This window comes from Lynx rufus, unplaced genomic scaffold, assembly GCF_022079265.1.
Source record: "Lynx rufus isolate CCGP_SWC_20201006 ecotype Redwood Valley unplaced genomic scaffold, mLynRuf1.p SCAF_6, whole genome shotgun sequence".
In the NCBI taxonomy this organism is placed as follows: Eukaryota; Metazoa; Chordata; class Mammalia; order Carnivora; family Felidae; genus Lynx; species Lynx rufus.
The window spans coordinates 118,127,557-118,153,531 of NW_025814878.1; the positions used below are offsets into that span (position 1 = coordinate 118,127,557).

Below are 25,975 nucleotides of genomic sequence, written 5' to 3' on the forward strand. Positions count from 1 at the left end.
TCAAAATTGCACCAGCATTCTTCTCGAAACTAGAACAAGCAATCCTAAAATTCATATGGAACCACAAAAGGCCCCGAATAGCCAAAGGAATTTTGAAGAAGAAGACCAAAGCAGGAGGCATCACAATCCCAGACTTCAGCCTCTACTACAAAGCTGTCATCATCAAGACAGCATGGTATTGGCACAAAAACAGACACACAGACCAATGGAATAGAATAGAAACCCCAGAACTAGACCCACAAACATATGGCCAACTCATCTTTGACAAAGCAGGAAAGAACATCCAATGGAAAAAAGACAGCCTCTTTAACAAATGGTGCTGGGAGAACTGGACAGCAACATGCAGAAGGTTGAAACTAGACCACTTTCTCACACCATTTACAAAAATAAACTCAAAATGGATAAAGGACCTAAATGTGAGACAGGAAACCATCAGAACCTTAGAGGAGAAAGCAGGAAAAGACCTCTCTGACCTCAGCCGTAGCAATCTCTTACTCGACACATCCCCAAAGGCAAGGGAATTAAAAGCAAAAGTGAATTACTGGGACCTTATGAAGATAAAAAGCTTCTGCACAGCCAAGGAAACAACCAACAAAACTAAAAGACAACCAACGGAATGGGAAAAGATATTTGCAAATGACATATCGGACAAAGGGCTAGTATCTAAAATCTATAAAGAGCTCACCAAACTCCACACCCGAAAAACAAATAACCCAGTGAAGAAATGGGCAGAAAACATGAATAGACACTTCTCTAAAGAAGACATCCAGATGGCCAACAGGCACATGAAAAGATGTTCAGCGTCGCTCCTTATCAGGGAAATACAAATCAAAACCACACTCAGGTATCACCTCACGCCAGTCAGAGTGGCCAAAATGAACAAATCAGGAGACTATAGATGCTGGAGAGGATGTGGAGAAACGGGAACCCTCTTGCACTGTTGGTGGGAATGCAAATTGGTGCAGCCGCTCTGGAAAACAGTGTGGAGGTTCCTCAGAAAATTAAAAATAGACCTACCCTATGACCCAGCAATAGCACTGCTAGGAATCTACCCAAGGGATACAGGAGTACTGATGCATAGGGGCACTTGTACCCCAATGTTCATAGCAGCACTCTCAACAATAGCCAAATTATGGAAAGAGCCTAAATGTCCATCAACTGATGAATGGATAAAGAAATTGTGGTTTATATACACAATGGAATACTACGTGGCAATGAGAAAAAATGAAATATGGCCTTTTGTAGCAACGTGGATGGAACTGGAGAGTGTGATGCTAAGTGAAATAAGCCATACAGAGAAAGACAGATACCATATGGTTTCACTCTTATGTGGATCCTGAGAAACTCAACAGGAACCCATGGGGGAGGGGAAGGGAGAAAAAAAAAAAAAGACGTTAGAGTGGGAGAGAGCCAAAGCATAAGAGACTGTTAAAAACTGAGAACAAACTGAGGGTTGATGGGGGGTGGGAGGGAGGGGCGGGTGGGTGATGGGTATTGAGGAGGGCACCTTTTGGGATGAGCACTGGGTGTTGTATGGAAACCAATTTGGCAATAAACTTAAAAAAAAAAAAAAAAAAAAAAAAAATAAAAATAAATCCTTTAAAATATAATTGTATTTATTAAAACTAAATTTCCCTCATTTCAAACATGATTTAATTTACAAAAATTTGTAAGTAAGCACTGATGTTCTAAACCACATTGTTATATAAAGGTATATTTTAGTGTACTTAGGAGGGATAGGAGGAAAGAATTTCAACTTGTCAAAAATTTCCCAACTCCCAAAGTAAGACTGTCAATAGGAAGTATACAATTATTTCAAAAAGTACAGCAATTTGAAGAACTGAAGAAATATTACACGAGATCATTCTGTCTCAACAACCTCACTCACTGTGATTTTGTAAATTTGGGCAAGTCAAAACCATTTTATTCTAATTTCCTCACCTACTAAACAGGCAGAAACCTGACTGCCTCCTCCAGATTTATTTTCTCCATTTTTCTTACTAAGGTAAAACAGAAATTGTTGGGATTAGCAATGTGCTCTGCTAAGAAACAAAAAAAAACAAACAAAACAAACAAAAAAAAAACTGCATTTTTCCAGCCTCCACAGTAGATAGGGATGGGCATGTGAATCAATTCTAGCCAATTAGATGTGGGAAGAATTGTCAGCTATGGCTCCTGAAAAAGTGCTGGACTTTTCTCATGACAGAAATAAGGCCATGGTGGTTGGAAAGGCAATAGCATTCCTTTGATCATGAGGCCATTGTGAGACAAAAGCCACAATAAAGATCACAAAGAAGAAAGTCAGAAGGAGCCTTGTGTACTGATTGCATGATTAAGCTGCCACACCAGTCCTAATTTCTTTAATATTAGAAGAAAAGGAAATGTCCATCTCCTTTAAAGACCCTGGATGTTTTAGCAGCTGAATGTCAATTTAACTGACACACCCACCTACAGGATCATTGTGGGAATCCATGAAACAGATGTGAAAACATGATAAATCATGAAAACTATTTTCAAAAGTATTTTGATAATCTATAAGTCCCATCTAAACAGATGATGACTCTAAAATGAATAGACCATGTTTATAATTGCCTGCCTGACCCATGTATATATCTGGAGAGGTTAGTTATTGTTGGTTTGTTTTATTTTGGCTTAGGGGTCAGCAACAGAATTTTTTTTTTCCCATTCTGCTTTTCTGAAAAATTCAAGTTACTGGGAAACTTAGAATGAAGCACAATCTATTTTATTTTTTTAACTTATTGTCAAGTTAGCTAATATACAGTGTATATACAGTGTGCTCTTGGCTTTGGGAGTAGATTCCCATGATTCATCACTTACCATACAACACCCAGTGCTCATCCCAACAACTGCTCTCCTCAATGTCCATCACCCATTTTCCCCTCTCCCCTGCCAGCCCTGGCACCAACCCTCAGTTTGTTCTCTGTATTTAAGAGTCTCTTATGGTTTTCCTCCCTCCCTGTTTGAACTATTTTTCCCCCTACCTTTCCCCTATGGTCTTCTGTTAAGTTTCTCAAATTCCACATATGAGTGAAAACATATGGTATCTATCTTTCTATGACTCACTTATTTCACTTAGCATAATACCCTCCAGTTCCATCCACATTGTTGTAAATGGCCAGATTTCATTCTTTCTCATTGCCAAGTAGTATTCCATTGTATATATAAACCACATCTTCTTTATCCATTCATCAATTGATGGACATTTGGGCTTTTCCCATAATTTGGCTATTGTTGACAGTGCTACTCTAAACATTGGAGTGCATGTGCTCCTATGGATCAGCACTCCTGTATCCTTTGGATAAATTCCTAGTAGTGCTATTGCTGGGTTGCAGGGTAATTCTATTTTTTTTTTGAGGAACCTCCACACTAGTTTCCAGAGTGGCTGCACCAGTTTGCATTCCCACCAACAGCTGAAGCACAATCTATTTTAAAATGTAATACAAATAAAATATAGTGACACATGATGAAGAAAGAGCACGCTAAAAGAAATCCACTGCTTTTATTAATTTTTAAATATTTGTAGTGTTAAGCAAATATGAGTCTAAAAAAGAAAACTTTAAGAAGTTTATTTTTCTGTTTCCAGAGATGATTTAGAATTACAATGCAAAGAACATATGCTCCCTATTAATAAAATTAGTCATTTATTTTGAATATTATATACATTAATCATTAATCATTGAAAAGTATTTAAACTTACAAGAGAAGTCAGTCCTTCATTATCGACAATCCAGTCTTCCTTTTCAGCTAATCTCTTTATTTCTGCAGGGAAAATAAGCACACAGTACTTTTTAATTTCTCATTGAACTTTATATAAATAAAAATCTATAAAGGTCATGGTTTTTCATTATTTTATATAGATTTGTTAAAAAAAATGGAAGTAGGTAATAGGCATAAGACATATTTCTGGTAGACTCAAGTTTTTAAATGTGTATTGTTTTTCTGGAAATTTTTACTAAAACATTAATGTAAATAAATTTAGCCCCAATTGTAGACTGCTAGGCTAGGCTTAATGACAACTTTTGACAATGGTTTATTACTTAAAGAGGACTCTTGATAATATTCAATATGTACAAAATAAGCTACAAAATATTTTTTCCCAAAATATCTGATGAAAAATTTATATTGTTTTAATCCTATATACTTCTGATGACTGGCACTATGATTCTCACTTGGCTAAAGGAATCCTACCTGTCCAAACCTTTAGCATTTCATGCTGTCTCAGGTCCTTGTGGGGAACAAGTAAATGAATTCAGAGGATACTGCTGTTTCTCACCTGGATTCTACTCCTTTTCTGTTGACACAGTATATTTAGTCACCAATTCTTAGAGATGTGACCTTCTTACTCAAAAGTCTTGGTGACAGATAGTTATGGCGTATGTCATTTATAATGATGTTCTTGATTGTTTTCAACGATATTTAATATCCAGAAGGTGGCTTTGTAAAGATAACTTTGTTTTTTATGATTGTGTATACAAACTTTTTCCTGAAAATTCTAAAATGTATAAAGAAAACGAGCATCACCTATAATTTCTACTATGCAGAAAACTATTATTTACCTTTCTTCTGATTTTACATTCGTATTTCTAAATATTTAAAATGCACACACATTTTCAAAACTGGGATCATATGTTATATTCATTTTATACTATACTTTTTCTACTTAACATTTGCCATAGGAATGTTCTTATATCCTTAAATATTTTCAAATATATCCACCTTAATTTATGCATGGTCTGGCATCTCAAGTAAATAGATTTGAAAAGATATTCAAAGAAGGAAAAAAATGCCTGGGTGGCTCAGTGGGTTAAGCATCTGACTTCAGCTCAGGTCATGATCTCATGATGGGTTCATGGGTTCAAGCCCTGCATCAGGTTCTGTGCTGACAGCTCAGAACCTGGAGAGGCTGCTTCAGATTCCGTGTCTCTTTCTCTCTCTCTCTCTCTCTCTCTGCCCCTCCCCATCTCGTGCTTTGTCTCTTGCTCTCTCAAAAATAAATAAACATTAAAAAAAAAAAAAGAAGAAGGAAAAAATTCTATTGAGCAGCTACTGGTGATCTAAAATATTCAAGTTTCCATAAAAGGAATTTTCTCATTTTCAAGGATTAGGAGCTACAAAGAGGTGGGATATTCAGATAATCATTGTCTAGCAAATGTCATCAATTTCTCTTAACATACCTTCCGCTGTATGTTGCAATGTGACCATCACACAACGTACTCGGAGATCTAAAATGAGATCCTGGATAGTCTGTAACATGTCATTAGGAATTTCAAGGGCAGTCAACGATTCATAAGTAAGCCTGTAAAAGAGACACAACAAAACAAAAGTGAGCAGAGTGAGATCTCAAAGCAATTCCTGTCATCAGTTTGGCCACCCTATATAATGATGCATTACGGAGGTTATAAGCTACAATATTATATTGAAAGCAAGGGCAAAGTAAGACCATAACAAGAATTTTAATACAACAGTAACACTGAAATAATAAAAAAGATGCACATTCAGTAGGATATTCTCATCAAATGTAAGCAACAGGAAGGTTTAGGAGCTCAGGTGCTCTAGCACTGAGGAATATACTGAGGAAATACTAGAGGCAAAAGGACAGAGTAAAATTCTTTGTTGAACATGTTTTTCTTTTTTTTCAAAAAGGCAAAAAAAAATTTACCCCTTTTTAGAAGACATTCTTGTTAAAAAAGATATTCCATATTTACCTTATGGTCTGGATGACATGAGCAAGCCACTGTCCTGACAGCTCAGACTTTACCTCCCAGCCTCCATACTGCCTCACTCCACACTCTGGGATGCTAAGTGGGAGCAGAGCTCCACGGATCAACTTCACAAGACACTGCATTGCTTCTTGAATCATTTTCTAGACAATGATGAAAGTAAAACTGCATTAAAAGTCATTAATTTGATTAAATCAACTAAAGGACTCTGCCTGAACAATGATGAATAGTTCGAACATAAAGTTTTCTAGCAACTTTGGTTGAGAAAATCCTATCTTGTGAAAAAGTCTACACGCTTATCCTTAACTTACCTTAAAATCATTTTGTCTTTGCCTTACATTCTTCGATCTTTCAATCTGGCCTGATTTCTCTGCAGTCTTAAAAATCAAAACAGCAAAATAAAATATATTAGTTATCTCTAGAAATAATGTATAAAAATAAGAAATCCTTTAGCAGCTGTATATAAAGAGAGCATTGTATACGGTTGTAACTTGATTAAAAGGAATGTATAAGACAAAATCTAAGTTTGTGACTTAAAAACAGACTTAATTAGAAAACCTTTCTTATTCCAACAAGAAGTTACTTATTCTCCTAAAACCTTTAAGTGCAATTCGTATAAATAAACCTAAGCATTAAGCTGAAATTACCTTTTCCGTAGGTGAATTTCATGTGCCATGCCCATCAACAATTTTATATATTGTTAAGCCTAAATCATACCCAAGACAACATTTTCAACCTTATTTTTCATTAGCTGGTAGAGAAGTAAAAGGAAGAGTAAACTCTGGATTAATGTCTAAGAATCTTAGGATATCCATTCCCTTCCCTTAAACATTTATAAATAAGCATTATATTTGGCATTTTATTTTTACAAAACTAAAAGTCACGATTCTTCTTTCAGGGATTTTACTGTCTAATTTAGGAGAGAATATATTCTAGAATCCTAGAATTAAATTTTTATTTGTTTCCTGCTAGCCGTACTTTCCTTTGATATTCCTTTCTCCTTAAAGTAATATTTGGAAGACTACACTGATTAAAACAGAAATCTATTCAATTGGATTTCATTTAACTTTTTATTCCCAAATTTTCTAACAACTAAATATTACCATATAACATGCCTGGGAAGGGCAAGCCTAGAAAACTTTCCAAATAAAGGAAAAATAACAAGATGGTATGATGTAAACGAAAATTCTGATAATTCATTAACATAATGCAAAATTATCCTTTAAAGGTGAAATGCTTATGTATTATTGGTTAGAGACATGTCAAAAGAACTTTCAGGTTAAGAACAACTGCATTATAGGGGCGCCTGGATAGCTCAGTCAGTTAAGTGCCCAACTCTTGATTTAGGCTGAGGTCAAGATCTCACAGTTTGTGAGTTTGAGCCCCACACCCGACTCCTCATTGACTGTGGAGCCTGCGTGGGATTCTCTCTCTCTGCCCTTCTCCCCCTCTCTCAAAATAAACTTAAAAAAAAAATTATAAATGATTATGATACTGACATCAAGTTGATTTTAAAATACAATGTTATATATATCTTTTGTATAAGCTAGAGAAACAATGTATAGAGTTCATTATTATGATGAATATTACTAATGTGAATGACTAAAAGAAGGGTAAGGATTGCTAAATGTTTTCGACAAAAACCATCAGATGTACCTAATAAAAAGCGGTCAACATACATATACATACATACCTCTTCAGGCTCTGATTTACATTTATTTTACAATTTTATATTAAATTGTAGCTTTTTATCATTTAAAAACATTTTTTGGGGGGCGCCTGGGTGGCTCAGTCGGTTGAACGCCTAACTTTGGCTCAGATCATGATCTCATGATCAGGAGTTTGAGCACTGTGTCGGGCTCTGTGCTGACAGCTCAGAGCTTGGACCCTGCTTCAGATACTGTGTCTCTGGCTCTCTCTGCCCCTCCCCCACTCGCACTCTCTCAAAAATAAACATTTAAAAAAAATTTTTTTTTTAATTTTAACATTTATTTTTGAGAGACAGAGACAGAGAGTGAGCGGGGAAGGGGCAGACAGAATCCAAAGCAGGCTCCAGGCTCTGAACAAGCTGTCAGCACAGAGCCTGATACAAGGCTCAAACCCAGGAACTGTGAGATCATGACCTGAGTCGAAGTTGGACGCTCAACTGACTGAGCCATCCAGGCGCTCCTACCATTTTGTCTTTGTAGAAATGCACGTTTGCTTTAAAAGATAAAAGTTTAATTTTTGAAAAATCTAAACCTAAAATTCACTTCAGTAATGTCAATAAGCCAATTCCTAAAATTTACTAGGCAACAACACTCAAAATTCTTTGAACACCAGGATTTAATTCAGAAGCTGATGTTTTTGTCCCTTTATTTTTAAGACAAATGAGAAGTAATTAAAGTGTTTTAAAGCAACAGTGAGAACTGACTAGAGGGGCTAATATTAGGAGCACAGCCAGCCAGGAGGATGCTACACTAACCAGGTGAGCAATCACAGCACCTTAGACAAAAGGAGGTGGAGCATGAACTCCTGTTGATGGCTTAGCCACAGGCTTCCAAGGTAGAGTAAACTGATCATGGCAATTCTACTGGGTGTTGCAGTGAGAAAGGAGAGATGATGTCAAGAGTGACTGCCATCTGAGTCATGACTACTCAGGTTAAGTCCAACCAGCCTTGAATGTCTGTTAGCCTACTTTCTGTTTCTGTCAAGTGTGATGCTCTGATTCAAAGTAACACTTTGGGCAATATAGTGGCCTAGGTGTAGAAAAACAAATGAATGGCCACAGCCTTACTGAGGTGATGAATTAACTATTCTCTAAATACTGCAGTTTGTCAGGTCTTAGTCCTAGGCACTTTTTTCTCTATACACTCTCACTAATTCATTCTCATGGCTTCAAATATCATTTCTATGTAATGCCTTCCTATTTTGGATTCTGCACTCAATTCCAACATGTGTGGGTAGGGGTAGGGGCCTCCCCTTAAAAACAAGCAGTTTTCCAGATACCAGCTGTGAGAAGTGACATGATTCATTTTCAGAAATACCAGATAAAAGCTGTGCTGTCTAGTAGCAAGAGGTTTACAACCTATTGGAAATGCGTACGAACTGCCCGCCAAAAATGCAGTCCCAAACCCTTAAGACACTGCACTTCCTGGTTCCTCTTCCCCACCCCCTCTCCATTTTGCAGGCTTATTTTTCGCAGGCTTCACAATGAGTATGCATCAGAGAACTGAAGTCTCTGTATCACCTCAAGGAATGTACATTTGTTCCAAACAGACTACTTTTTGGCCTTACAAGGGCATAGGTGACTTCCCAGTAAGGCTATAACCTCTGTAGTACTCAGCCAATGAGGAATCAGGAGAAGGACTTCATGCTAGGAGATAAACTGCCTACTGTAACTGCCACCCACTCTTGCAAAAGTGTTGATTTAAAGCCTTGCTTCACTGTGCTCCGAGTCTCTGCATCCCTCCTTTGATTGGGGCAGTGGGCTTATTTGTCACACCAGCTGAGTGTCCTACAATTCAACTCACTTCTGACACTCTCTACCTGGGAATAAAGTGAGATCCCACAGGTAAGGGCTTAGTCCTACAAGATTTGTGTCACCCCCTCCCCCTAACACTTAGATGCCAATTTCAAGACCAGGTTGTTACCTGTGCTTCTGACCTACTGGCTATATAGATTGGACATTCCCATGACTTGCTGCCTAGGTTCAAATAATTTGTTAGAATAGCTCATAGAACTCAGAAAATGTGTTCACTCACTCAATTACCAGTTTATTATAAAAGGATATAATTCAGAAATGGCCAGGTGGAAGAGATGCATAAGGCAAAGTATAGGAAAAGGGTGCAGAACTTCCATGCAGTCTCCAGGCAAGCCACCTTCCCTGAATTTCCAAAAATTCACCAACCTGGAAGCTCTCTGAACCCTGTCCTTTGGGTGTTTAAGGAGGTTTCATTAACATAGACACAACTAATAAAATCACTGGTCATTGTCAACTGATTCAACCTCCAGCTCCATTCCTCTCCCAAGAGGTCTGAGGGTGAGACTGAAAATTCCAACCCTCTTCCTCCATAGGTGGGTACAAAAGTAACATAACATAACATAACATAACATAACATAACATAACACGTAACATAACATAACATAACATAACATAACATAACATAACATAACATAACATAACATAACATTACTTCTGCATTCCTCACTTAGGAAATTCTCAGGGTTTTAGGAGCTCTATGCCAGAAACCAGAAGACCAAATACATATTTCTTATATATAAGCACAATGTCACACTTCCAAATTTATATTTCCAGCCCAAATCTTTCCTCTGAAGCCCAAATTTGAATATCAGATTGCCTACTTGATGTCTCTTCTTGAATAATTCACAGGAATTTCAAATCCAATACATTAAAAGTGGAAAACTGCATGTTCTTCAAGTCTTTCTGATGAGGGACTATAAAGCATGCTGAGGGCCAACACAAGCTAGTACACTCCCCACCCCCAGGAGGGACATATGTGATATTCCTCAGGTACTCCTGGATGCCCAAGAACAAAGGAAAGAAAAGAAAACAAATGGCTAACTGATAAAGATCACAGTCGTGCAGGACACAGTCTCCATCAGTTTACAAATACCTTAGTAAATTACAAGAAAAAGGCAATCTTATCAATAGCCTAATATCCAGAAACTTATAGACTCAAGTTTCCTGGAGCCCATAGTATCACCATCCCAACCATTCTGATGTGGGGAACAAATGCAAGAAGAAAAGGGCAGGTAAAATTAAATTTCTTTATAACCTGCAGCCCGCTGGCAAATACTTGGGGCAACACAAAGTATAACATTACTCCAGGAACTCCTTACTATCTATCTTAATGTTAATGCTTCGCTAGAGGGAAAAACAACCTTAGCTTGACAATAGGTAGGCCTTCAGTAATCTGTCAGTCTTCAGCACATGAAAGTCTCTTCCGAAACTTCTCTTTTAACTTTACCTCTCCCTAGTACATGGTATATAACCAGCCATACAACAACCCCAGTGCAGCTCTTTCTTCCCACAGGCTTTAACAAAATCATTTTGCACCGAAAAAGAAAACCAAAGATGGAGGCATCAGAATTCCAGACTTCATGATGTACTACAAAGCTGCAGTCATCAAGACAGTATGGTACCAGCACAAAAACAGATACTCAGATCGATAGAACAGAATAGAGAACCCAGAAATGGACCCACAAACGTATGGCCAACTAAGTTTTGACAAAGCAGGAGAGAATATCCAATGGAATAAAGACAGTCTCTTCAGCAAATGGTGCTGGGAAAACTGGACAGCAACATGCAGAAGAATGAACCTGGACCACTTTCTTACACCATACACAAAAATAACTAAAAAATGGATGAAAGACCTAAATGTAAGACAGGAAGCCTAGAAGAGAAATCCTAGAAGAGAAAGCAGACAAAAACCTTTTTGACCTTGGTCGCAGCAACTTCTTACTCAACATGTCTCTGGAGGTAAGGGAAAAAAAAGCAAATATGAACTATGGGACCCCACAAACCCCACTGTCACCTCAGAGCTTCATCATTTCTGACTTCATAAGTGGCATACCTACTCACTCAGGGGTCGGTCCATTTGGTAGCTCTATGTTAATTCCTGTCCTTATCTTACTCACCGGATTTATCAGTAAGTTTGGTCAACACTACTTCCAAAATACAAATGAAATCCATCATTTTCTTTCCAACTCCACTAACAAACCTTAATCCAACCACCATCATTTCCTGTCCAGACAGCTTGAACAGCTTACCCACTTTGATTTTTATTCCCTGACAATTCATTCTTGAATAGGTAACCAAAGTGGTCTTTTTAAAACCAAAACTCTGATCAGGTCACTCTACCACTTAGAGTCCATGCATGGCTTCCTACTACACTTGGAATGTAAATCCCTTACCATGTCTGTACAACAAAGCCCTGTCAATTGGTCCCTGCTCAGTATACTCAGGATGTTATGACCTTCTGTTTTTCAAATATGCCAAACTCTTTTCCTTGGCTTTGCATGTGGCATTGTCTCTGCCTAACACATTTTTTCTCCCTGATTCTTCATGAGGTTGTTTCCTTCTCATGCTTTGAGTTTTAGTTTCAATATCATCTCCACAGAGAGATCTTCCAGGATCTCCATCCCACTACTGACATTCTTTATCTTAGAACCCTATTTCTTTTATAGCTGTTAGCAAAATTTAGGATAATTTTTAAAAAAATTTATTTTGGGGAACACCTGGGTGGCTCATTTGGTAAAGTGTCTGACTTCAGCTCAGGTCATGATCTCATGGTTCATGAGTTTGAGCCCCGCATCAGGCTGTGCGCTGCGCACAGAGCCTGCTCTGGATCCTCTGTCTCCCTCTCTCTCTGCCCCTCCCCCACTCATTTCTCTCTCTCTCTCTCTCTCTCTCTCTCTCTCTCAACATAATAAACATTAAAAAAAATTATTTTGGTTCTTTCTCTCCAGGAGGGGAGAGATCATGTTTATCTTGGTCATCTTTATATATATATATATTTTTTTTTTCAATTTATGCATGTGTGGGTTATGTGTACATACACGTATACGTGTGTGTGTATGTAAATCTATCAGTGCCTGGCACATAGAGTGTTCAGGGTATTCATGAAATATTTGGTGAATGAAGGATCACCTAGGGTTAGGGTTAGTGTTCTTCAGGACCTCCTGGGATGTATTTCAGAGAGCCTGAGGGCCCTGAACAGTACTGTAATAATCTGAAGTTTTTCTTTAAAAAACTCAAAGTCCTGGGTCTCCACATGGCAGACTGGCCCTTTGAAGGGTATCTGCTAGGCATAATCCTATGATATACTCCTGAAAAGTCCAACAGACTTACTGTTCTCCTAGAGATTTAGGATATCAACAAAAGGGTATGCAGAAGTTTAAGAATTTCCTAGGGGTTAGGAGGACTACTGTAGGTGTGGAATTCAGATGTTGCTGAGGAGCCCTGTACCTACTGTGATGTCAGGAGGCACAAATGACACTGGAATTCTATACTGCAAAATCTAAGTTAAGGACCTTGTGATGGTTAAGTCTATATGTCAACTTGACTGCGCCCCATATTCCTTTAACATTATTCTGGGTAAGTCTGTGAAGGTGTTTTTGGATGAGATTAACATTTGAATTGGTAGGCTGAGGAAAGCAGATTGCCCTCCTTAATGAGGGTGGAACCCACCCAATCAGTGGAAGGCCCGAATACAACAAGAAAACTGACCTTCCCTCCAGTAAGGGGGAAATCCTCCAGCTTGACTGCTTTGACTGAGGACACTGAACTGAAACACTGGTACTTCCTGGGTCTTAAGCCTCTTGGCTTTCAGACTGGAACTACAACATATGCATTCCTGGGTTTCCTGCTTGATTACTGCAGATTTTGGGACTTGTTAACCTCCATAATCATGTGAGCCAATTCATTATGGTAAATCTTTCTCTATATACACAGTTAGATACAGAATCAATATCCTATTGGTTCTGTTTCTCTGAACCCTAACACACGCTGGTTTAGTATGCTGTGGACAAAGGGATGAAGCTCTGAAATAAAGGCGCAATTTATTTCTTTTTTTTTTTTTTAAACGTTTATTTATTTTTGGAACAGAGAGAGACAGAGCATGAACGGGGGAGGGGCAGAGAGAGAGGGAGACACAGAATCGGAAACAGGCTCCAGGCTCTGAGCCATCAGCCCAGAGCCCGACACAGGGCTCGAACTCACGGACCACGAGATCGTGACCTGGCTGAAGTCGGACGCTTAACCGACTGCGCCACCCAGGCACCCCAAGGCGCAATTTATTTCAATAATGAGTCAAGCCAGTATAAAATTCTAAGTATACTGATCAGTTGGTGACTTTCTAATTATATCTGTCACAGTACCTAATACTGAACTTTGTGTTTAATGCGCTAGTTATTTCATAGTCCTTCTGTGAAATATTTTTAAATCAAAGAAAAGAGTGAAAAGCAATTTTTAAAATTTGATTATTTATCAAAATTAAAACTAAATTTTGCCCATCAAAGAGGTATTAATGAGTGCATAATGGCATCTAGTAGACAAAATAATCTGTGAACTTTAAGGACTGGTCTCCAAATATATAGAGAGTGGAGGGGGACAGGAATTAATTGTAAGGCATACCTCTTAAAATTATCAATTAAAAAAGTTACTTATTATTTTAATTTGATGAAGAGTCAAATATCTTTAACATACTGAACTATATAATTTTTGCCCTATTTTTAAAAGAAAATCTAATTTGGGAACATAAAGTGCATTTTAATCTACATTTTATGAGTTATGCAACTTAAAAAATGTCAATTACTAATGTTGAAAATTATTTGGATGCTTTACAATTTTTCATTCCAAATTATACTATATTTAAAATATGTCTAAAGGTGAGATCTCAAGCTACTGTTAACCATTTCTTTAAAAACCTTAACTCTTTCCTGCACACACAGACCAAAACTACTTTGTGGTGAGACCAACGGCTAGATTTCACTGTTTTGATTCATGTATGTTACTTCACATGGGCATGACTGGTTTGAAGAACTATTTTTTAAACTGTTGGAAACTCCATCTAAATATTTAACGGATGGGCTCTTAATAAAGCAAATAGTTACTATAACTAGAAAAAATTTTTCAGGTAAATTTTGTTTAAATATTACAGAGCTTTCTTGTATGAGTTTGAATACCAAGTATCAAAAAACTCAGAACTCTTCCCAGTTTTAATTTAATTAAGTTTCAGGATTTCACTAGTAAACTGACATGGTAGGCACACGTTCCTAACTCATCCATTCCTTTCTAGTACCCTTAGTGTCTTTCTAGATTTTCAATAGAGGGTAGACAATTTAAAAACATGCCCAGATCTGCATAATGAATTACACTCAATTAACAATAATTACTATCAACTCTTAAAAGCTTACAAATACCACAGACATATCCAATTCGGTACAACTAATGTTTCACTAAAATATCCCAGATCAAGGGACACCTGGGTGACTCAGTTGGTTAAGCATCCGATTCTTGATTTCGGCTCAGGTTATTTTATTTTATTTTTTTTATGAAATTTACTATCAAATTGGATTCCATACAATCGGCTCAGGTTATGATCTCACATGAGACTGAGTCTCAGGTGGGCTCGATTGTGAGACTGAGCTTTCAGCATGGAGCCTGCTTGGGACTTTCTCTCTTCCTTTCTCTCTCTCTCCCTCTCTCTCTCTCTCTCTCTCTCTCCCTTTCTCTCTACCCCTCCCCTGCTCCCGCTCTCTGAATGAATGAACGAATGAATGAATGAATAAATACCCAGATCAAAAACTTGGGAATTTTACAAACTCCAAAAAGACTCAAAATAAGGCAACTACGATCCTTGTGTGGTAGGCCACCTACGGGAACCAATCAAATTGGAAGGAAGAAACATTTGACTAGAAACAAATAACTAGGTTTAAAATCCATTTCCTAAGGTACTAATTCTTTTGATGAGTCAATCTATCTTGACATTATTCACCATGACTCTAGTAGTTCATCAGTCCACTATTTCTTAATGCTACTAAACTTTGTTCCCTGAATACCTATTATGTGCCACGCCAATGAGATTTCAAGTACTGGAATAAATATTTTTTCCAAATAATAAGAGCACATTTTCATTGACCTGCTGGACACTGCTATAAGTACTTCACTGACATTAACTCGTTTAATTCTCAAACCAGAACTATACAACTAGGCATAAAGAAGTAAAGTTATTTGCCTAAGGTCACAGCTAGTAAGTGAAATATATTGGATGTTTCTATTAAAACACTTCATGTTCTGTAAGAGGAGCTGTGCACACAATCTGTCCAAGGCACTTATATGGAAGCATCTACCTTTCCAGTTGTCATGAGCAATCAGGATTAGAGGCGGATCAGATAAGAAGGGGAAGTTATGCCATGATATGGGTGGTACAGCTGTTCCCCACTGTGGCAGAGGGCAAGAAATCCAAACGTGTCCTCAGCACACAGTCACACAACTCTCATGCAGCTAAGAGGAATAAAAATGCAAACTGATGGAGACATGTATGAAAGCAGAATGTTGAGACAACTTTTTTCAGGACACCAGAAACGCTGAAATTAAAACATTCTCTTCCTTGGTTTGGGAGGAGCTAAGATGGAGGTGTGTAGAAAATAGAGGTTTGTAGAAAATCCTAGGCTTGTCCTCAAATACCACTAGATAACTATCAAATCATTCTGAATACCCAAAAATCTCCCTGAGGACTGACAGAACAAACTATACAACTAAAGGAAGAGAAGAGGTCACATCAAGGAAGATAGGAAGTGCAGAGATGTGGTTTGAGGGACAAACAGATCACAAGGGCTGTGGAGGGGAGGAAGTCCTGGTCTTGGAGAAAGGCAAGAGAGAGAGTGGAATGCCCAGGGAAATGAATAAGGAGAACACTTCCCCAAAGCCAGTGGCTGGGAAAATGAGAAGAGCTGATTTTTGTGAGTGTTTGCAACCAGTAGGGCTCAAAGACTGGAGTTGTAGAGGTTGGCAGGTTTGGCTGGGATAGAGACCTGAGGGCATTGCCCCACTCCTGGAGAGAAAGCAGGCAAGCAACCTTGGCGGCAGACAGAAATCTGAGGATCACCTAAGGTGCATAGGGAGAGACTAACTGTTTGCTCTTCTTGAAGCATACCTGTGAGAGGTAACATTCACAAACACACCTCTTGGGGGACAAAAGAACCAGAGGGAGCCATTTCCTTTGCCTGCACCTAAGCACAGGTGCAGAGACATGTGCTGAGGGTGGCAAACCTGGACACTGACTGTTTAGCCTACTTGCTCCAAATCCCACGCCCCTGAACTCTTGTGTGACTGCTCTTCTGGGTTAATCCTCCATCTGTCCCAACCCAGGAAGACCCTCCCCCAGAAGACCAGCATAGGCCCCCACTATAGCAGCTCCTTAAAGTTTGTGGAGTTTTAAAAGTCAGCAGGCTTGGCTGGTATATAACCCAAAGTGCACTGGACTGCTCCAGGCAGACAAATAATGTGGACACAGATAGCATGAAAACACTAATTTGAGCGGTGCCTGGGTGGCTCAGTCGGTTAAGCATCCGACTTCGGCTCAGGTCATGATCTCACAGTCTGTGAGTTCGAGCCCCGCGTCGGGCTCTGTGCTGACAGCTCAGAGGCTGGAGCCTGCTTCGGATTCTGTGTCTCCCTCTCTCTATGCCCCTCCCCTGCTCATGCTCTGTCTCTCTCTGTCTCAAAAATAAATAAAAACATTTAAAAAAAATTTAGAAAAAAAGAAAACACCAATCTGAAAAACCCCTGGAATGAATGAGGGGGAAATTATTCACTCTTCTGGGAGTGCTTCTCCAAGACCAGCAAGCATGGAGACCACTCTCTGGAGACAAAGAAGCTGGCTAGCACCATTTTCCCTCCCCTCTCCCTCAGCATAAACCAACTTCAGTAAACAGCACAGTCCCAAAACTGGCTGCCTCACCTACTTACACCAAGTCTTATCCCCCTGCACTCTACTGGTACTGCTTTTCTTGGGCAAGTATACCTAAGAACCAGCACAGTAGGCCCCTTCCTCAGAAGACCGGCACAAACCCCCACACGCACTACATCTACTAACTATAGAGTTCTTCAAAACGTTAGGTGTGGTGGAAATAGCATCAGATCTCATTTAACAAATAGACCAGAGCACACCTAGTTAAAACTGGACACGCTTTGGCCAAGGTCCAAACACTCTCTGATGCAGACAGGGGAAACTCTGTAGACAACTGACCTGAGGGATAAAGCAGACAAAATACAGCAGAAGAGTACATGCAGTACACACCAGAGACACTTCCTAAAGCTCCAGGCCATGGACATTATAGGACTACTCTTTCATAAAGCCATCACTCTCAGGAGCAGGAGAAGACAGAGACCCAGATAAAGTACACAGATGGAGGAATTCATCCCAAAAGAAAGAACAAGAAAAGGTCACAGCCAGAGATCTAATCAAAACATAAATAATATGCCTGATGCAGAATTTAAAGCAACAGTGAAAAGGATACTTGCTGGGCTTGAGAAGAGTATGGAAGACATCAAGGGACTCTTACCACAGAGATAAGAGAGATAAAAAACAACCAGTCAGAAATGAAAAATGCAGCAACTGAGATTCAAAACAGACTGGATAAAATGACCACAAGAATGGAAGAAACACAGGAATGAATAAGTGATCCTTATTCAGACATCCAGATCCAGGAGTAAGAGAGAACTCCCATCAAAATCAACAAAAGCAGACCAACCCCAAGATATACTGTAGTTAAATTTACAAAATATAGTGATAGCAAAAAATCCTAAAAGAAGACAAAAGAAGTCCCTATACTACAATGGAACACCCATAAGGCTAGCTGCAGATCTCACCACAGAAACTTGGCAAGCCAGAAGGGAGGGGCATAATATATTCAACATGCTGAATGGGAAAAATTTGCAGCCAAGTATAATCTACCCAGCAAAGCTATCATTTAGAATAGAAGGAGAGATAAAGAGATTCCCAGACAAAGAAAAACTAAAGGATTCTGTGAACACTAAACCAGCCCTGCAAGAAATATTAAAGGGGACTCTTTGAGTGGGAAGGAAATACCAAAAGAAAGAAAGACTAGAAGGAACAGAGAAAATCTCCAGAAACAATGACAAAACAGGTAATAAAATAGCACTAAATACATATCTATCAATAATTACTCTAAATGTAAATGGACTAAATGCTCTTTTGATTAAAAGACATAGGGTATCAGAATGGATTAAAAAAAAAAAAAACCCACAACCAAACCCATCTATATGCTGCCTACAAGAGATTAATTCTAGGGGCGCCTGGGTGGCGCAGTCGGTTAAGCGTCCGACTTCAGCCAGGTCGCGATCTCGCGGTCCGTGAGTTCGAGCCCCGCGTCAGGCTCTGGGCTGATGGCTCGGAGCCTGGAGCCTGCTTCCGATTCTGTGTCTCCCTCTCTCTCTCTGCCCCTCCCCCGTTCATGCTCTGTCTCTCTCTGTCCCAAAAATAAATAAACGTTGAAAAAAAAAAAAAAAAAAGAGATTAATTCTAGACCTAATGACATGTGCAGATTGAAAGTGAGGGGCTGGAGAAACATTTATCATGTAAATGGACTGTAAAAGAAAGCCAGAGTAGGAATACTTATAACAGACAAACTAGATTTTAAACCAAAGACTATAACAAGAGATTAAAAAAAAAAGAAAAGCCACTATATCATAATAAAGGGGACTATCAAACAGAAGACACAACAATTGTAAAAATTTATGCCCGCATCATGAAAGTGCCCAAATATGTAAAACAATTAGTAACAAACATAAAGGAATTCTTTGATGATAACATAATAATAGTAGGGGTCTTTAACACCCCCAACTTACATCAATGGACAGATAATCTAAGCACAAAATCAACAAGAAAACAGTGTCTTTGAACGACATACTGGACCTGATGGACTTAACAAATATATTCAGAACATTTCATCCCAAAGCAGCAGAAAACATTATTTTCAAGTGCACATGGGACATTCTACAGAATAGATCACATACTAGGTCACAAATCAGGCCTCACAAATACAAAAAATGTGAAATCATACCATGTATATTTTCTGATCATAATGAAATGAAACTTGAAGTCATCCACAAGAAAAAAATCTGGAAAGATGACAAATACAAAGACATTAAACAACATCTTACTAAAGAATGAATTGGCCAACCAGTAAGTCAAAGAAGAAATAAAAATAATACATGGAAACAAATGAGAATGAAAACATGATTATCTAAAACCACTGGAATGCAGCAAAAGTCATCCTAAGAGGGCAGTATATAGCAATACAAGCCTACCTCAAGAAGCAAGAAAAGTCTCAAATAAACAACCTAACCTTACACCTAAAGTAGCTAGAAAAAGAACAACAAACAAAACTTAAAGCCAGCAGAAGAAGGGAAATAATAAAGATTTGAACAGAAGTAAATGATATAGAAACTAAAAAACAATAGAACAGATCGATGAAACCAGGAGCTGGTTCTTTGAAAAAATTAATAAAATTGATAAACCCCTAACCAGGCTTATCAAAAAGAAAAAAGACTCAAATCAATAAAATCACAAATGAAAGAGGACAAATAACCAACACCACAGAAATACAAACAATTATAAGAGAATATTATGAAAATTAAATGTCAACAAATTAGAAGAAATGGATAAATTCCTAGAAATATATAACTACCAAATCTAAAACTGGAAGAAACAGAAAACTTGAACAGACTGATAACCAGCAAAGAAACTGAATCAGTTATCAAAATCTCCCAACAAACAAAATTCCAGGGCCAGATGGCTTCACAGGGGGAATTCTACCAAATATTTAAAGAAGAGTTAAGGAGCACCTGGGTGACTCAGTTAAGTGTCTGACTTCAGTTCAGGTCACGATCTCACAGTTTCCATTCAAGCCCTGCATCGGCCTCTGTGCTGACAGCTCGGAGCCTGGAACCTGCTTCAGATTCTGTGTCTTCCTCTCTCTCTCTCTTTGCCCCTCTCCTACTAGTGCTTTGTCTCTCTCTCAAAAATAAATAAACATTAAAAAAATAATAATAAAATAAGAAGAGTTAATACCTATTCTTCTCAAACTATTCTGAAAAACAGAAATGGAAGGAAATTTCCAAATTCATTCTATGAGATCAGCATTACTCTGATTCCAAAAACAGACAGACTCCACTAAAAAAGAGAACTACAGGTTGGTATCTTTGATGAACATGGATGAAAAATTCTCAACAAAATACAAATTAAATCCAACAGTGCATTAAAAGAATCATTCAGCATGATCAAGTGAGGTTGATTCCTGGGCTATAAGGTGGCTCAATATTCGCAAATCAATCCACATGATACAGATATTAATAAAGAAAGGATAAAAACCATATGATCCTTTCAGTAGATGCAGAAAAGCATTTGACAAAGTACAACATTGCTTTCATGATAAAAGCCCTCAACAAAGTTGATTTAGAATGAACTTCAACATAATAAAGGCCAATATGAAAAACGCACAGCTAATAGCATCTTCAATGGGAAAAAACTCAGAGCTTTTCCTCAATAGTCAAGAATGAGACAGGGATGTGGACTCTCACCAGTTATTTAACATAGTCCTAGCCATAGCAATCAGGCAACAAAAAGAAATAAAAGGCATCCCAATAGGTAAGGAAGAAGTCAAACTTTCACTGCTGATGACATATACAGAAAATCAAGACTCCAGCAAAAAATTGCTAGAACTGATACACAAATTCAGTAAAATCACAGGATACAAAATCAATGTATAGGGGCGCCCGAGTGGTTCAGTCAGTTAGGTATCCGACTGCGGCTCAGGTCATGATCTCACAGTTTGTGGGTTCCAGCCCTGCACCGGGCTCTGTGCTGACAGCTCAGAGCCTGAAGCCTGCTTTGGGTCTGTGTCTCCCTCACTCTCTGCCTCTCCTCCATTCTCACTTTGTCTCTCTCTTTCTCTCAAAAATAAATAAACATAATAAAAATTTTTTTAAAAAATCAATGTACAAAAAGCTGTTGCACTTCTATACACCAATAATGAAGCAGCAGAAATAGAAATTAAAGAATTGATCTGATTTACAATTGCACCAAAAACCACAAGATACCCAGAAATAAATTTAACCAAAGAGGTAAAAGGTCTATAAAAAAACACTGATGAGGGAAAATAAAAATAACACAAAGAAATGGAAAAACATTCCATGCTCATGGATGGGAAGAACAAACATTGTTAAAGTGTCTATACTCCCCACAGAAATCTATCTACACATTTAATGCAATCCCTATCAAAATACCACTGGAATTTTCATAAAGTTACAACAAACAATCCTAAAATTTGTACAGAAGCACAAAAGAACTTAAATAGCCAAAGAAATCTTGAAAAATAAAAGCAAAGCTTGAGGCATCACAATTCCAGATTTCAAATTATACTACAAAACTACAGTCATCAAGACAGTATGGTAATGGCACAAAAAGAGACACACAGATCAATGGAACAGAATAGAAAATCCAGAAATGAACCTACAACTATATAGTCAATCTTCAACAAAGCAGGAAAGAGTATCCAATGGAAAAAAGACAGTCTCTTCAACAAATGGTGTTGGGAAAACTGGACGGCAACATCCAAAAGAAAGAAACTGGACCACTCTCTTACACCATACACAAAAATGAATTCAAAATGGATGATTGACCTAAATGTGAGACAGGAACTCATTAAAATCCTAAAGGAGAAACTCTCTGACATCAGCTGTAGCAACTTCTTATTAGATATATCTCCTGAGGCAAGGGAAACAAAAGCAAAATAAACTATTGGGATTTCATCAAAATAAAAAGCTTCTGCACAATCAATAAGCAATCAACAAAACTAAAAGTCAACCTTCAGAATGGGAGAAGATATCTGCACATGACATACTGGATAAAGAGTTAGTATCCAAAATCTATAAAGCACTTATAAAACACAACACCTCAAAAAACAAATAATCGTTAAAAAATGGGCAGAAGACATGAATAAATGTTTTTCCAGAGAACACATACAGATGCCTAACAGACACAGGAAAACATGCCCACCATCTTTATCATAAGGGAAATACAAACCAAACTACAATAAGATATCACCTCACACCACTGAGAATGGCTAAAATTAACAACACAGGTAGCAAGAGGTATTGGTGAGGATGCAGAGAAAGGGGAACCCTCTTACACTGTTGGGTGGAATGCAAACTGGTGCAGCCACTGAGAGAACAGTATGGAGGTTCCTCAAAAAGTTAAAAATAGAACTACCCTACAATCCAGCAATTGCACTAGTAGGTATTTACCCAAAGGATACAAAAATACTAATTCGAAGGGGCACATGCACCCCAATGTTTATAGCAGTATTATCAACAATAGCCAAATTATGGAAAAGAGTCCAAATGTCTATCAGCTGATGAATGGATAAAGTAGACATGGTAAAGGATAAAGAATCCAGATTCTAAGAGACATATGCACCCTGATGTTTATAGCAGCATTATCGACAGCCGAACTATGGAAAGAGCCCAAATGTCCAACTGCTGAATGGATAAAGATGTGACATACATATATGTGTGTGTGTGTGCATGCACACATGTGTGCATGCAATGGAATATTACCCAGCCATCAAAAAGAATGAAATCTTCCATTTGCAATGATGTGGAAGGAGCCAAAGAGTATTATGCTAAGTGAAGTAAGTCAGAGAAAGACAAATATTATATGATTTCTCTCATATGTGGAATTTAAGAAACAAAACAGAGGAACATATGGGAAGGGGAGTGGAGACAAAAGAGGGAAACAAACCACAAGAGACTTTGAATGACAGAGAACAAACTGAGGGTTGATCAGAGGTTGGTGGCAGATGGGTTAGATGGGTGATGGGTATTAAGGAGGGCATTTATTGTGAGGAGCACTGGGTATTATATGTAAGTGATGAATCAGCAAAGTCTACTCCTGAAACCAATATTATACTATATGTGAACTAACTAGAATTTAAATAAAAATTTACAAAGATAAAAAAAATAAAGAAGATTTGGTGTGTGTGTGCGTGTGTATGTATGTGTGTGTGCGTGTGTATGTGTACACATACACACAATGGAATATTATTCAGCCATAAAGATGAATGAAATCTTGCCATTTGCAAGAATGTGGATGGAGGTAGACAGTATTATGCTAAGTGAAATAGGTCAGTCAGAGAAAGACAAATATAATATGATTTCACTCATACGTTGAATTTAAGAAACAAAACAAATGAACATGGGAGGAGAAAAGAGAGGCAAACCAAGAAACTGACTCTTAACTATAGAGAACAAATTGATGGTTAGGGAAGTAGGCAGAAGGGGAGGAGGTAGGGCAGTGGAATGGTTTAAATAGATGAGTATTAAGGAGGGCACTTGTGATGAGCCCCAGGTATTATATGTAAGTGATGAATCACTAAATTCTACACCAGAAACCAGTATTATACTGCATGTTAACTAACTAAAATTTAAATAAAAATTTGTAGAAAAAAAAAATAAAGCATTCTCATCCTCAGTAGCAACAAGCAACTCTGCATTTATCAAGGGCAGCCAAACTCTACATTTATCTTATGGAAGACTCACTTCCCTGTATAGTTAACTTTTCAATAGAGTTTTTGTATAATCAAGTGATACAAAAAGACAGAAGACATACATTATTTAGTGCTATAATATTTTAATGTTATAAAGCACAGTAACTAATACACTGCTGAAAAGGAAGAAAACAATATGGTGATAACTCATGCTTAAGAGCTCAGTTTTTATGCATTAAGGAGTTTTGTCATACACTATAGTTTTTCCATTTTTCATACACCAAGGAAATTTTATGGTTTAGATAACTAACCATTCATACAAACAAGGATCTACCTGGTTTAAAAGAGTCAGTGAACCAATGAGAATTAAACATACAAAGGAAAACAAATTGCTCCAGAGAATAATTCTATTTCTTTTAGAAGTCGCGTGAATAAATGTCCATGGGTCAAAAGAGAAAAGATGGACCCCTGGAGTACCAAGACACCCAACCACTTTCCATGAAGGAGAAGAGGTCTTGAACCACAAAGGTGTGCTTACATCCAAAATACCAAAACCAGTTAGCCCTTTCCATATCCAATTTCTATGTTCTATTTCTATGCAAGTATAAAAGAGCAAGAAATAGTCATTATCCTCATGAAGATCTCTACCTGTCCCAGCTCCCAGGGACAAAAGGAGTTCTCTGTAGAGAGACAAAACCAGAGCCGTCTTCTCCTTGTTACAGGTGGGGCCTCTTTGGCAGCTGAAGGCGAAGGGCATTAGTGTCTACACTCCAGGGCCTGGGGGCTTTTCATGGGGCACTTGAACTGAAGAGTCTGGAATGATGAGTCTGAATTCCGTGTGCTACACACAAAAATCAGTCATTACTGTCTGTGGAGGGAGAATGCCGCAGGCTGAGGGGCAAAGCACAAGATAGCACCCCACCCCTACCCCAGGTGGTATCTGTGTGATATTCCTGGACACTCCCAGCTACCCAAGAACGAAGGAAAGGGGTTTAAATGCTTGCAACTAAGGCAAATGAAAAATTAAATTCCCTTACTGCCTGCAGCCCATTGACAAGTCCCTGAAACCAGCAGAGTGACCTAGCTTTAGGAGCTCAGCTGCCTCCATGATGACACTTTGCTAGGGGCAAAAGAGAACCTTGACTTAACATTGTCTCAACCTCCTGAGGATCCTGTAAATCTACTTCCTTTATCTCAACTGCTCCAGGACATATGCTGGCAATCATGCTCCAAGCTTATGGCCCCTGATATGCATCTGAAGGGTCTCCTGACTGAGGTTTTATAAAATGGTGATAAGGGTGTTTCCCCAGCAACAGCTAGCCCCTCTGAGGTCCTGAAAACCTTGCTTCCAAAATTTCTTAGAGACTTATTCTGTCCCTGACTCCCTCCCAGCCTGAGGGAATATAATGAGTTATCCCTCAGGACCCCAGTGCAGCTCTTCCTGCCCATGGGTCCTCTCCCCCCATGCTTTAATAAAATCACCTTTTTGCACCAAAGACATCTTCAAGAATTCTTTCTTGGTCGTTGGCTATGACCAAGACCCCACCATCACCCCAAAATTTCATCAATTACTTTCTGTTCATAATTTCTATGCTACCAATTATATTATGATTAAGACACTAAGTGAATGTGCAACTTTTGAAAATTTAAATGCAATAGCTTCTATGCGCTGATCACAGTGGGCTAGAAAACAAGATCATTTAATTCTTTCCAGCTAGAAACCTCCAAAATTACATGGGTTATTTCAGACCCATGTGCAAGCTCCTTTTACCTTTATCTTCGTTTTACCATTTGTTCATAATCAACTGTACAATAATTTCATCTATAATTTTACCTAACTGGCAATCTATTCAACTCTAAATCCTTGAAGATATTTCACATTTTCTTTTTTTCTTTAACTGACTCTCATTTAATCCTCATGACCACCTTTTGAGACAGATACCCCTACTCTCTTTTTACATTTGAGAATACTCTCAGAACAATGAAGTAACTTGTTTAAGATCATACAGCTATGAAGTGTTAGAGCTTTATAGAACTCTTAATTAATCTTAAAACATCTGACAATATTAACAGGCTTTGGGACTCAAGTTTTTAAAAAGTCACTTAGAAATCTAAAATTTTTTAAGACTAGAAATTAATTCACAATGACTTAGCGA

General features: G+C 38.1%; 1 protein-coding gene across 2 annotated transcripts in view; it reads right to left on the bottom strand.

The window, feature by feature from the left end:
- Positions 1 to 25,975, bottom strand: part of EXOC2 (exocyst complex component 2) — a 280,355-nt gene that overhangs the window by 125,559 nt on the left and 128,821 nt on the right. For both annotated transcript variants that reach the window (XM_047101674.1, XM_047101673.1), the window contains 4 exons: positions 6,053 to 6,118; positions 5,727 to 5,884; positions 5,196 to 5,317; positions 3,719 to 3,780 (listed from right to left, as the gene is read on the bottom strand). In XM_047101674.1, coding sequence (XP_046957630.1) covers positions 3,719 to 3,780; positions 5,196 to 5,317; positions 5,727 to 5,884; positions 6,053 to 6,118 — 408 coding nt within the window. The remainder of the gene's footprint in view (positions 1 to 3,718; positions 3,781 to 5,195; positions 5,318 to 5,726; positions 5,885 to 6,052; positions 6,119 to 25,975) is intronic.